The sequence below is a fragment of the Chelonia mydas genome, chromosome 2 (assembly GCF_015237465.2).
Source record: "Chelonia mydas isolate rCheMyd1 chromosome 2, rCheMyd1.pri.v2, whole genome shotgun sequence".
Lineage (NCBI taxonomy): Eukaryota > Metazoa > Chordata > Testudines > Cheloniidae > Chelonia > Chelonia mydas.
In genome coordinates, this window is record NC_057850.1 from 166,028,895 (window position 1) to 166,043,855 (window position 14,961).

Here is a 14,961-nt window from a genome sequence, read left to right on the forward strand (position 1 = left end):
GGAAGGAAGCTCACCTAGGGAGAGAAGCTTCAAGTTTAGGAAGAGAAGTCATGTAGCTGCAGGGGAAGGATCCTGGATCCTACAGAGAACCCTAACCCCAGCCCAAAGAATGCTCTGGAGTGGTGAGGAGACTAAGTCAGGGAAATGAGTTTAGGTTTATTTGTTTTTGTATAGATCTGTGTATTTCTCCTGTGATTAAATAAAGAACAATAATGTGTTAGATTTCTATATATTGTGTCTGTGTTATATGCTGCACTTGCCATGTGGCCCTTTGAAGAGGTAAACCAGAGGACTTACACCTTTGGGTGGTGTTCTGGGAGACATGTATTTAAGTTACAAGGGAAGCCAGAAGCGTCAGAATTATGTCCAGGATGCTGTGCTGCATGCTCTTGGGAAGGGGTGACAGATAGAAGATCTGCTCCGAGAGTGTGTTTAGGGACCCCAAAACAGTGACAGCACCTGGGCTCTGTTCAGACTCTGGAGACTTAAAACACCCAGGATCTAGTGTCTGGATCCCCTCACAACAATCTGGTGAGCTGTTGACTGGGGGAGCCTGACCAGATCTATCATACATACCATAAAGAAGTTTGTTATCATACTTTAAAAGCTATGGGAGCAAGTGTCATAAATATAAAGGGAAGGGTAAACACCTTTAAATCCCTCCTGGCCAGAGGAAAAACCCTTTGACCTGTAAAGGGTTAAGAAGCTAGGATAACCTCGCTGGCACCTGTCCAAAATGACCAATGAGGAGACAAAATACTTTCAAAGCTGGGGGGGGGGGGGGGGAGAAACAAAGTCTCTCTCTGTCTGTGTGATGCTTTTGCCGGGAACAGAAAAGGAACGGAGTCTTAGAACTTAGTAAGTAATCTAGCTAGATATGCGTTAGATTCTGTTTTGTTTAAATGGCTGATAAAATAAGCTGTGCTGAATGGAATATAGATTCCTGTTTTTGTGTCTTTTTGTAACTTAAGATTTTGCCTAGAGGGATTCTCTATGTTTTGAATCTGATTACCCTGTAAAGTATTTACAATCCTGATTTTACAGAGGTGATTCTTTTACTTTTTTTCTTCAATTAAAATTCTTCTTTTAAGAACCTGATTGCTTTTTCATTGTTCTTAAGATCCAAGGGTTTGGGTCAGTGTTCACCTATGCAAACTGGTGAGGATTTTTCTCAAGCCTTCCCCAGGAAACGGGGTGTAGGGTTTGGGGAGGATTTTGGTGGGAAAGACGTTTCCAAGCAGGCTCTTTCCCTCTTATATATTTGTTAGACACTTGGTGGTGGCAGCGATAAAGTCCAAGGGCAAAAGGTAAAATAGTTTGTATCTTGGGGAAGTTTTAACCTAAGCTGGTAAAAATAAGCTTAGGGGGTTTTCATGCGGGCCCCCACATCTGTACCCTAGAGTTCAGAGTGGGGAAGGAACCTTGACAGCAAGGTTCTACCAACCTTTACTTATGCTGTATAGTTGCTTTATCCTGAGTCCTCAGTATTTCAGTGGGATGACTTGAGGAGAAAGGTACTATGCAGTGTTAAATCAGGGGGGCTACTTGAACAGGATGTTATTCTCAGTGTAAGGGTAGCAGAATCTAGCCTTAAATAACTAAGTGGTGCACCATTAACCATGTTATCTCTGGCGAACTGAACTCAAATCCTGGCTTAGGTTACAAGGGAAAATGAGCTTGGTTGTCTCATCCTAAATCCCATTTGCACATATAACAAAATCATGTGATAAGGCCACATGACTGTTGGTCTCTGACCAAGCGAGAGCAAGGATTGATATAGCAACAGACAGTAGCAAATTTCCTTGCACAACCATATATCTGGCTTTAGCCAATGTTGTCAGTCTCTACAGTCTGTATAGCCAGTACAATAAAAGCCACTCACATATCATAAAAAGAAAACATATGACAATGTGTAACTGGTGCTTTTTAACAACAACAAGGTACGTCAGGCCCTGATGTGACTGTCAAATCATTTATAAAATACTTGTACCATTGTCACTTGCTTATCCATGCAAAAAATAATTAAGCAAAAGATCACAAGATTCAGCTACACACGTACTTAAAAGCAAAAATGATACGGTGATATTCAAAATAGCCCTAGCATTAAAAATTAGAGCTGCTTGAACAAAGGGATATACTTTTCATGAAAATTTTCATGAATATTTCATCTTTTTTTTTTTTTTTAGGGGGGAGGTCATAATTCAAAATGTTTATGAAAAACGTAGTGAAAATTCCATATGTTGGTATTTTCAACCAGCTATATTTAAAATTTACTAAGGTATAATATTTTGACAGTAGTGAGATATGGCTGAATAGCTGCGAGGTATAAAAGAGCCACTACTACACTCCAGCAAAGATTATGCAATACATTAAATAATTCTGCCAAAAGCTTATTTCATTGTCATGTACTATTTCTGTATTTTTCTCCTAGCATCCAGTGACAACCAAGCCCTATTTCATGGAAAAGGAGCGTATGGTAGAAGACTCCATGAGGTGTCATTAGAAACAAAAGTAGAAGCCAGTTTATTTGAAACCTGGGGAATTTAGCAAAATTTACAAGATGTTCCAGTGTTTCCCTGGATTTACAAGGCATACTGCAAGTTAAATTTACAACGTAAAACTCAATGGGCTGAAACTGAAGTGTTTTAGAGACCTTATTTTCAGCATTGCTTCAGAATTTTTACTGTTCTCTTGTTCATGGGACATTTCCAAATCTATCTGTTTTGTGCCTACATTATCCTTTAACTGTTTGCTTTTGATGCCACCTGGTTGCTTTTATGAAGAACCATCGTGAGGTCACAAACATTGAATTATGTTTGGAGGGAAGAGATGCCTGATTTTCCACACAGATAAGTCAGATTTCAGCACTAACAGAAAAGGAAATTGGTGATGATCAAATTACAAAATCCGCAGCTAATTGGAACTAGGTTGATCTATAAAAGTTGCTGGAAATTTCCCTAAACCAGATCCTGTGTCCAGAGCAGGGAACAGAGAGTCTGGAGTTCTGGGTTTTATTCCCAGCTTTGTCAGTGACTCACTCACTGTGTACCTTGAGCAAATCATTTAGGTCTACATTTTCAAAAAATTGCTTTTGATTTTGGGTGCCCACCTTTGGATACCCAAAGCTTGACTTTCTGAGGTTCTGAGCATGCATAACTCCAACTGAATTAAATGGGAACTGCGGTAGCTCTGAAAATTAGGCCTCAGATATTTAAAACTGAACATCCAAAAGTTGAGGCACCCAAAATCAGAGGCCCTTAAATTGACCTCTGCATTAAACTCTGTATTCCCCAATTCCCTCACCTATAAAATGGAAAAAATATCTTCTAACTTTTTAAAATAATTTGACATCCAAAGATCCAAAGAGCTGTATAAACATAAAATATTATTTCAAATACTCCATGGTTTTGGTCAGGTCAGAAATACCAAGGTAAGAAAAATAACAATAACTCTGTTGTTCTTGCTTTTGTTATGGTAGTGCCTATGGACAAACCAAGAAGGAGGGAGCTCCATTGTAACAGGCACCATATAACTTCTCTTATGGCATTTCTATTTTATGTTGTGTCTAAAGTCAGGAAGAAAATATTTTGTTTAGCTCTAGTTTTGACTGAAGCTTTGGGCTGGTTTTCAGTCACTCTGCAGTTGGCCCATCCCTAAAAGAAACAGAAAAAAATGTGACAAGTTTTGGAAAAAGAATACCTCTAAAAAGTAAGGCTTCAGAGTAGCAGCCGTGTTAGTCTGTATATGCAAAAATAAAAGGAGTACTTGTGGCATCTTAGAGACTAACAAATGCATCCGATGAAGTGAGCTGTAGCTCACGAAAGCTTATGCTCAAATAAATTTGTTAGTCTCTAAGGTGCCACAAGTACTCCTTTTCTTTTTTCTAAAAAGTAAGTTCACTGGAATGTGACAGTGACTATTTTCTGAGTCAATACATATGAACTTTGAAAGACTGACATTGTTAAAATTACCTCAGTTTTGTCTCAAAAGGACACACTCTAGGGATAACTCTGTCTCTCTACTAGATTAGTTCTAAATACACACTACCACTCAGAATTGATTGGGATAGAATCCTGGAGCATCCCAGCATACAGAGCGATGGGATATGCCCCCAGCCACACATGGACAAGTGAAGAAACTGAGGACACAGTAATGGGGGTAGCACTTTGTTGTGGGAATGTTAACCCATGTGCTCAGATCCAGGTACCAGGCACCTGAGCTCATTGCACACTGCAGACATAGCTTTGAAGAGAGATTTTGCGCCGAGTGTTGGCTGAAAGGGGGTTGAAGCTGTCAGCAAAGAAACGGTCTCCTGCTGTTTGATTCCTGCTTTGTTCAGGGAAACAGTACTCTATATATTTTTTAAAAAAAGAAAAGGAGTACTTGTGGCACCTTAGAGACTAACCAATTTATTTGAGCATAAGCTTTCGTGAGCTACAGCTCACTTCATCGGATGCATACTGTGGAAAATACAGAAGATGTTTTTATACACACAGACCATGAAAAAATGGGTGTTTATCACTACAAAAGGTTTTCTCTCCCCCCACCCCACTCTCCTGCTGGTAATAGCTTATCTAAAGTGATCACTCTCCTTACAATGTGTATGATAATCAAGTTGGGCCATTTCCAGCACAAATCCAGGTTTTCTCCCCCCCCCCCCACACCACCTTGATTATTTTGTATTTTGTATTCTGTATTTTCCACAGTTTGCATCCGATGAAGTGAGCTGTAGCTCACGAAAGCTTATGCTCAAATAAATTGGTTAGTCTCTAAGGTGCCACAAGTACTCCTTTTCTTTTTGCGAATACAGACTAACACGGCTGTTACTCTGAAACCTTTGACATTGAGTTTCCCAACTCCTTCACAACTACTCTTATTTTTTTTTAAGGCAGGCCTCAGGCAGTAGAGTTTGTGCTTTCTATTCCCCTTCTCTTCCAGCCATGAATGAATGGAGATTACAGCAGAAAAGGCCAGCCCCAGGATCTCTTTATGCACTCCCTGGTTATGGGTTGAATTCCCTCCTCCCCAATGCTTTAGCCCATATCTATCCTCACTTTAAAATAAATTGGTTAGTCTCTAAGGTGCCACAAGTACTCCTTTTCTTTTTGTGAATGTCAAAGGATAGTAGTTATCCCCTATGGACATGATGAACTGCTCAAGGGCAGTGTGATGACTGGTGAATAGACTTGCCTGCAGGATTGCTGATAAGGTGGGTAATTTAAAGGCAGAACACTGTGATAGGCAATTTATGACACCAAAGATTCCTTAGAATCATGAAAACCATTGAGAAGAGTAAGGAATAAATGATCTCAGCTGAAATCACAGACTTAGTGCCACACGATGCAGCTTCTAGAAAGAATTAGGAGAGGCAATAGATTGGATGATTTTAGATATTTATAAGACACACATAGTGAAAGAGGGCTATTCAGAGAGATTAGCACCTCATGGAAATGTGATCAAATCTTCAGCAGTGGGTTGCAAAAGAATTTAGTTTTGCCATTATCATTTCCAATCAGAATACACAAACAAAAATAAAAACAAACTTGGAGCTTCATCCCTAATTTTCCTGCAGCGTTTTGGACTTTTTTTGGTTTTTTTGTTCTTTGTTTTTTAAATGGTTGGTCGGTATTTCAACATAATGGAAATTCCTCTGATATGAAAGTGATTCATTATAAACTTCGGTTTTCAGGATTTAATTAGTATCTTAGCCATTTCAAATGAATGAAGTGGCTATATCATCAGTGCTTTATTAGTCATTGTGCCCAATCAAAATGCCCTACTGCTTTACTGTAACTATAAACCTCCCCTTAACCTGGGACACTCAATCTCTAACCCAGAGGAACTTCAACCAAACTCCTGGATCCAGACAACCAAAAATTTGAGGAAGATTGTAAAACACTGGCCCCTTGATCTGTAACAGTTACAACCAATACCCTGTACCTAAATCCCTCTGAGTATTAGAAAAGTTCAGTTTTTGTTTGAACTAATAAACATTATATGTGTTAATAGGAATTTATTACTCAGCAGCTCAGGATAACACCTGATGCTGCTGAGAAGAGTACAGACAATCCTGAAGTTCTTTTCTTCCATGTGTTATTGGATTTAAATAGGAAATGCACATTACCACTAATGTGAGATGTGCAGTAAATCCACCATATATAAGTGGTAGAACAGATCCCTGTGAATGTGATAGGTTTGTAAGGAATATTAAGGGATGCACTTGTCATTTGAACAATTAATTTGTGATTCTGTTTTGCTTAGTTGGTTTGGCTTCCACATTTAGATATTTACCTTTTATGCAAAATGGTCCATCATATGCAGTTTTGGAACAGTCACAGGAGTAGCCATTGTATTTCTCGACACATTTACCTCCGTTCTCACAGTACATTCCATAGCTGGTGCAGTGGCCAGAGCAACCAGGTTTCACCCCCAGGGTGACCTTTGCTCTCTCCTCCAAGTCCAGAGTCACCCCATTCATTCTTAAAGAGCGAATGCAACCCAGAAATCCTCTCTGTCCACCAGCAGCACCTGAGAGATAATGCAAAAATAATGAATCGAGAGTTAAACTGCATTATTGCTGCTGTATACCAAATAACCCGCTGAACTGCCAACTACAGCTGGTCATATTGTAGGTTGGGATGTCTTTTAAAAGGCTAAAATATTCATTCATTTTTCATTATGCAATCAAATTGCAGTAAGTCTAAGCTTTCAGCCCCATTCTCAGATAGCATAAGAGGTGTAGTTTCTTTAGCGGAGGATCTGGCCCTCAGTCTCTTGACTGGGAGACTTAATTTCTTCTTTTTCCTATATATTTTTAAAGATCGTGTCTGGGGTAATAATAGGTTTTATGCTTGAATACATTTTGGATTGCAACATTTTCCTATAGGTTGATGATAATACATAGTAATAATAATGACAATAATCTCTTACATAGTTTTACATTTTTTAAAGCAAAGTTTGGGACTTTGGGAGAGAGGTTTAGGCCGACACTTTCAAACGGCAATAGGAGGCACAGATGCTCAATCATCTCTGAAAATCAGGCTACTTATTTAATTGTCTAGATATAGATTTTACATGCCCGAAGTAGAGCAATCAAATCTGAAAATGTGGGCCTAAGTGCCTTTCCCAAGCATACATGGCAAGTTGCTAACAGAGAGCCCGTGTTAGAACTCAGTAGTTCAGGCTCACGTTCAATATGCTATTGGGAAATTCAGATTTATGGCACGAGTAGACTTGACCATGGTTATGATTTAGAGAGAAAATCTAGTGCAATCACAGACATTCAATTTTGGTAATACAGTCAAACAATGAACACTTCTAAAGATTTGTAATGTACTACGTAGGACAGACATTTTTGAATCTCAGTGTCTATTGCCTAATTATTGTCTGAATCCCTGCTTATTCTGACCCTCGTCATAACTGCCCACAACTGTGAAAATTTAAATAGATAAAAATCTGAAAAAATGATTAAAACAAACCTGATCAGTTGAAATGATAAGAAAATAAAAATTGAATTCTGCCAAGCCTATTTATAGTTCCGTTTATGCAGCAACAGACTTTTTATTTCAGATCAACTTTAGCAATACCAAAAATGTTAAAGAAGAGACCGAGCTTGTGAATAATGACTGTACAACGGGGATACACATGGCTATTTCCACTCCACTGACAAGATCATATTTACCAAGGTACTGAAGGTTCTGTACATCATTTTAATTTACTTCTGTTGTTGAGCTTTCACTAAGATGCAAGGAAATGAGGTAAAGAATTTTTTTAGAGAGGTAGGAAAGTGCTTCTTTGCTCATCGTTTCATCAAACCTGGTCCTACCTCATGAAACTCACCATGTCTGCATTGTGGAGCCCCAAGAGCTAAAGAAGCATGAATGTTGCTGGAATGGCAGTCTTTTGGTACCCAAAATGCAGTGAAGGCTAGCAACATTTGAAAGTGGCTAGGCAAACAGTGAAATGTGTATTTGTTATATGGTACAATATAACTGGCTATTAAAATTCACAAGCAAAAGGTGGGTGATGGGGTGTCAGACTGGAGGGTGAATACGGTAAATGGGGGATGGGAGATCAAATCTCTGTAGGGTGGAGTTGCTATTCATATCAGAGAGATGCCAGCTAAACAGTACTACCATAAGCTTCCTTCCCTGCATGGCGTTCCCAGGCCTCTTTCAGTTCCTGGCTGAATAGCTGGGTGGGAGATCCTTTGGGAAAAAATATCTGGAAAAAGGCTGCTTGCCTGCCTGACGCTTGAGCTACAAATAAGGAAGGAGCAATGATACTAGGGTACCACAGCAGTACTTGTTTCTCTGAACTGGGTCACCTTCCTTCTATAACCTACATTGCTTTTCATTCTGTACCCTACCATCACTAAGTGCTTCTGGAAAGAAGCCTGATATATTACTGTAACTGCCACCAACGTGATGTGGCTGGAATGGAGTAACTAACCGTTGGGGCCTGTTTTTTCTTCTGCTACTTACCAACATATAACTGGCTATACAGTTCCAATCGTGTGTGGCCTTCCGTTGGCGCCTTCCGGATCTCCTGTGGCAGTTGGTCCACCCGCAGACTGGCCTGCTTGACATTTCTCTCAGCGATGACTCGATGCCATTGGTCATCATTGAGTGGGTTGGGGGATCTGACAATGATCTCCACTGGGCCATTTCCAACATCAAATGAAAAGGACACTTCAATAGCAGCTGAAATACCAGAGGGGAGAAAATCCATCAGAGGTTCAAAGTACGATTGTTTATACCTATTACACAGGAAGCCACCTTGGGACCCGTCCTGTAAAATCCTGAGTGCATTCAAATCCCCTGACTTCAATAGAAGCTGATAGTGCTTAGCACTTCTCAGGAGGCCATTATGGAAAATTCCTATGGAATTTAAACAAATCTGGTTCTACAGAAAATTAACCGGGTTACATCAAAATTACTGTATAAATATTAGAGCCAGTTGAATAATAGTTCTTTTTTTGATAGAAAATTTGTACATAAAGGAAAAAATAGTGTTTGTGTTGACATTTTCAGCAGGGAATTCAAACTTTTCATTAAAGAAAAATAGCTGTTTCTGGGTTTCAGTTTTCCAAGTAAAAATTATTTTTTTCAGAAGAAAGAGAGTTTCCACAAAAAATTGTTTAGCTGAAAGCCTAATTTTCCAAGGAAAAAAGTTTTGATGGCAAATTTTCAACTAGACCTAATATATATTTATAGATGGTAGTAATGAATGATGGCCAGGAGTTTTTTAAATTACCCTACAGAATTCTTAAGCGGATTAAATTATATTGGATGGTCCAAAAATGTACAAAGACTTTATAAATTTCTATTATACTTGGTAGGACTTTTCCATCTGGTGTTGCTCAGCAAAGCACACGACTGACACTTATTACTAAGGAGGGCAAAGTGATTAATGAGGAATAGATCACTTCTGACGAGAAACATGATCTCAAATTGCCTGCTATGATTCATCTAGGCTCCCTTTTTACAGTAAAATTATTATATAATGCCAGAAAACCAGTTCAAAGAATTATCAGAAAATAGATTGCTACTGATAGTATTCACAAAGGAGGATTTAACCTAGATGTAAAGACAACTGGGTTTTCAGTCTATTTCATTTTTTTTAGGTATAAAAGAATCCATGGAAAGCAACTTCTGGCAGCTGTGTCATCCTTTTAAGAGAATTCTTATGCACCATAGGGCCATAAAGGGATCTAGTATAGTTGTGCCTCTCACGTTGTGCATAATTCACTTCCAGCCTGTCTTGCAAAACTTTACTCACCCAGACAGGGAAACTGCTTTTGATGGGCTAGTAAAATATCATTATTACCTATCAGCCGACTAAAAGGAGAACACATACTTTTTGTGCCCAGGCTAGTACATTTTCATGGTGCTTTTTGCAAGGCTGAATCAAACTGCAGTCATTTTTGTGTTTGTACCACATCCCAAAAAAGATATCGCATGAATAAGCAGTTTTCATAATCATGAATGCTTTTTTAAACAAAAATTTGCTGCAAAAATCTTACTTATTTTTGTCCCCCCCCACCCCCTTTTATTGAAAGAGATAAGTTCTGAAGGAGAATTATACAGGTGTTTAGGTAGTGAAATATCCATCTTTCTCAGCTACCTGCAATACTATTTCCTCTTTTGAAGTGACCACCTCTCCTGGCCCCTCAGCTCAATCAGTTTGCCTTTGTTTGCTCAGGACTTGGCTACAGAGATTAGTAAAAATGTTTTACTCTGATGTGGTGAAGTCAAGCTTCTGGGGGTTTGGGATATAAGGTTAGGGCAAATTAGAAACTAGAACCAAATCTATATAGTCATTAGCATACAGGAAGCATTGCAGCCTGCCTTGAAGAGTGGGTGGCTTTGTCTCCACTGTGCTGCTCTGAAAAAAACACTTCATAACTCTGCACACTGTCTGTTTCCAACTCCTTTAATTGTTTCTGAAAGCGGGCTGTCTGCAAGGCTATAAGTTTGAGAACTGCTATGCAGATTGTTCATCTCATTCTCAGCCACTCGATGCCATTTTTGACATTGCCAGTGGGTGCCTTTGTGAAACCCCATCTAGTATTCAGTCACTGAGTTTACTTTAAAAGTCTCTAAAAGAGACTCATTTGCTCTCAGTCTTCTGGTTGAAGGCAGCTGCCATTTTTTAAAAGAGATAATTGAAACTAGAAGGGGAGAAAGAGAGAGAGAGGTGGGGTAGGAAGAGATGAAGACATTTCAACCATAACGACCAGACTTGCACAGCTCAGCTTTAATCATGGTTGAAGATAAAGGTCTGCATAGCAGCCTGAAAGGTTTCTTCTCTGTGATAATAGTATTTAAACACAAGGAAATTCATACTAATTGGAGGAAAATATTAACTGTGACTTTAAAGCATAAATATGCAGGAATAAAATTCATACTGGTTTGTCTTAAATTTTTAATATTTTACCTTGTAACTCGAGAAGGAAAAGAATAAACATCTCAAAACATTGTACTTCTCATAAAAGATTTTTGTTGAGTGTGAAAGGGGAAGAAGCACTAGAGACGTATAGCATCCATGGATTACATTGACATATACCGAAAACAAATTTAACACAGGCCTCACATAAAATATTGGAGAGTAAATCTGTATGCCAGTTTGCTGGCCTAAGAAAATATGAAGTATATCAATATGTACTTCTTAAAGAATGGATAAAATTGCTCACAGGCTGCATGTTAGTAACTCCTACAAGCAACTTCTACTATTGGTTCTCACAGGTAAGCAACATTATTTATCTGTTTTAATAAATTTCTGACTCCACATCCTAGTGTATATAGCAGTCAAAGGAATCTCTGACTAAAAAACAAATAGTATTGGGACTTTAACAGGGATGGGTGAACATGTTTATCCTAGACATCTAAAAGACTAGCAATTAACTGATTTTTTTAAAGCAAGTCTCCCTCCCACCATTCCTCTAGCTTGTCCCTGCTGAAAAGTTACATGCTAGAGTTGACTCTCCCTCCCCAAAAACCCACAATGGTTTGGGGCCAAATTCATTGGGGTGACAGTTATAAGAACAGCCATACTAGGTCAGACCAATAGTCCATCTAGCCCAGTATCCTGTCTTCTGTGGCCATTGCCAGATGTTTCAGAAGGAAAGAACAGAACAGGGCAATTTCTAGTGATCCATCCCCTGTTGTTCATCCCCAGCTTCTGGCAGTTGGAAGATTAGGGACACTCTAAGCATGGGGTTGCATCCATGATGATCTTGGCTAATTGCCACTGATGGACCAATCATCCATGAACTTATATAATTCTTTTTTGAACACAGGTATACTTTTGACCTTCACAACATCTCATGGCAATGAGTTCCACATGCTGGCTGTACATTGTGTGAAGAAATACTTCCTTCTGTTTGTTTTACACCTGCTGTTCCTTAATTTCATCAGGTAACCCCTAGTTCTTGTGTTATGTGAAAGGATAAACAACACTTCCCTAATCATTTTTCTTCACTCCAGTCATGATTTTATAGACCTCTGTCATATTACTCCCCCCTGCCCCAAATCCATAGCTTGTGTTATAAAGCAGGTTAGACTAGATGATTTAGTGGTCCCTTTTGGCCTTAAAATCTATGAATCAATCAGTCTCTCTCTTCACCAGAACACTTTCTGGTTCAGCTCTTATTTCACCATTCTTCTAGCTTGTACCTGCTGAAAAATTCCATTCTAGAGTTCTCTGCTTGATTATATTTGCTATGATGAGACTACCACTAGAGGAAGAGATGCTTACAGATGGCTGGCGTTCACAGGACTGGCAGCTCAGAGAAAGTGGTTTTCAAATGTATGTCATATAAGGGGGGAAAAAGGCACTACAATCCTTTGGTCACACAGATTTCCTGTATGCTTATCTGTCCTGCTTTTCACTGCTCATCCTCACACCTGCTACTTACAGTTCTTCTTTTGCAGTCTGTTTCTCCTAGCTCCTGCTACATTTAGAGTAGGGCTGTTGATTAATCGCCGTTAACTCAGGGGATTAACTCAAAAAATTAATTGCGATTAAAAAAATTAATCATGATTAATCACAGCTTTAATCGCACTGGTAAACAACAGAATGCCATTTGAAATTTATTAAATATTTTGGATGTTTTTCTACATTTTCATATATATTGTATTCTGTGTTGTAATTTAAATCAAAGCGTGTATTATTTTTATTACAAATATTTGCACCATAAAAATGATAAACAAAAGAAATAGTATTTTTCTATTCACCTCATAAAAGTACTGTAGTGCAATCTTTGTCATGAAAGTGCAACTTACAAATTTTTTTCTTACATAATTGCACTCAAAAACAAAACAATGTAAAACTTCAGAGCCTACAAGTCTTCTCAGTCCTACTTCTTGTTCAGCCAGTCACTAAGACATACAAGTTTGTTTACATTTACAGGAGATAATGCTGCTGGCTTCTTAATTACAATGTCACCAGAAAGTGAGAACAGGCATTTCCACTGCAAGGTATTTATGTGCCAGATATGCTAAACATTCATATGCGCCTTCATGCTTCGGCCACCATTCCAGAGGATATGCTTTCATGCTCATGACACTCATTAAAAAGAAAAGCGTAATTAAATTTGTGACTGAACTCCTTGGGGGAGAATTGTATGTACCCTACTCTGTTTTACCCGCCTTCTGCCACATATTTCGTGTCTCGGATGATAATCCAGCACATATTCTTTTTAAGAACACTTTCACTGCAGATTTCACAAAATGCAAAGAAGGTATCAGTGTGAGATTTCTAAAGATAGCTACAGCACTTGACCCAAGTTTTAAGAATCTGAAGTGCCTTCCAAAATCTGAGGGGGATGAGGTGTGGCACATGCTTTCAGAAGTCTTAAAAGAGCAACACTCCAATGCAGAAACTACAGAACCCGAACCATCAAAAAAGAAAATCAACTTTCTGCTGGTGGCCTCTGGCTCAGATAATGATAATGAAAATGAACATGCGTCGGTCCGCACTGCTTTGGATTGTTATTGAGGAGAACCCATCAGCATTGATGCACGTCCCCTGGAATGGTGGCTGAAGCATGAAGGGACATATGAATCTTTAGTGCATCTGGCACGTAAATATCTTGCAACGCCAGCATCAACAGTGCCATGAGAATGCCTGTTCTCACTTTCAGGTGACGTTGTAAACAAGAAGTGGGCAGCATTATCTCCTGCAAATACAAACAAACTTATTTGTCTGAGCGATTGGCTGAACAAGAAGTAAGACTGAGTGGACCTGCAGTCTCTGAAATTTTACATTGTTTTATTTTTGAATGCAGTATTTTTTGTACATAATTCTACATTTGTAAGTTCAACTTTCATGATAAAGAGATTCTACTACTGTACTTGTATTAGTTGAATTGAAAAATACTATTTCTTTTGTTTTTTTACGTGCAAATACTTGTAATAAAAAATAAATATAAAGTGAGCACTGTACACTTTGTATTCTGTGTTGTAATTGATATCAACATATTTGAAAATGTAGAAAACATCCAAAAATATTTAAATAAATGGTATTCTATTATTAACAGTGTGATTATTTTTTTTAATCATGCGATTAATCGCAATAAATTTTTTTTTGATCGCTTGTCAGCCCTAGAATTTTTGACAGTGCTCACTGATGTATTAGATTGACTAAATCAATGGGAATTAAATTTCCAAATGAAATGGTCATTTGAACAAATTAGTGAAAGCTTCTGTCATTTGACCAAATGACTTAGTTTGCCAGTATGGCTGTACAAAAATCAAAACAGAAACCGGTTTGATCTTCTAGTACCTTGAATCTTGTGTAGTCATTTGCACCTGTATAAAGGCAGAGCAAAGTGGGTATAAAATGCTACTATTCTGAGTTAGTAGCATCTAGCACACACTTTGCATGGTGTAAACAATTATGTAAGGTAAATGGCAGTGGAATATCAGACCCAGTACCTTCCTAAGCATTCAGAGCTGGCTAACATTTTAGAAAATTTACATCCAGAGTGGACACATTCTGATGATAAAATATTGCACCTCTGCAATCAGAAATGAAATGAATTCTGCTAGGTTTAGCATTTCTAAGTGATGTCACTATAAACTTATTTTTATAAATACCAGTGAGTCCATTGACAATATACTATTGATTCCTTGTCACACTGAAATTCTTGTTGCCTGGAGAAAGACAGAAAAATGTCTCTTCCTGAACTAGTAGGTGTTATAAAAAAGTTTACTGAATTGAAAAACTGTCTTTAGTCTTTCTTTGAAAGGTAAAAATTTACATAGAGATACAATTTTAATATAGTTTTAGCCTCAGAGTTTGGAAAAGGTGATACTATATTATTTACAAGAAAACCACACAATTACATTGTTTGTTTAGGAGATTTACCCCTTAACACCCCATCTATGTTAAAGAAGGTTTATTTAAACCCCTTTGGAAATTCTTCAACCAAATGCCTAAGGCTTCTGAGCTATTCTT

At 38.2% G+C, this 14,961-nt stretch overlaps 1 protein-coding gene across 1 annotated transcript in view; it reads right to left on the reverse strand.

Annotated features, from left to right (window-relative positions):
• The window catches only part of CNTNAP2 (contactin associated protein 2), a 1,647,636-nt gene that overhangs the window by 136,671 nt on the left and 1,496,004 nt on the right, over positions 1-14,961 (reverse strand). Inside the window, exons 17-18 of the mRNA XM_037889980.2 lie at positions 8,484-8,702; positions 6,292-6,528 (exon numbers count right to left, since the gene is read on the reverse strand). Coding sequence (XP_037745908.1) covers positions 6,292-6,528; positions 8,484-8,702 — 456 coding nt within the window. The remainder of the gene's footprint in view (positions 1-6,291; positions 6,529-8,483; positions 8,703-14,961) is intronic.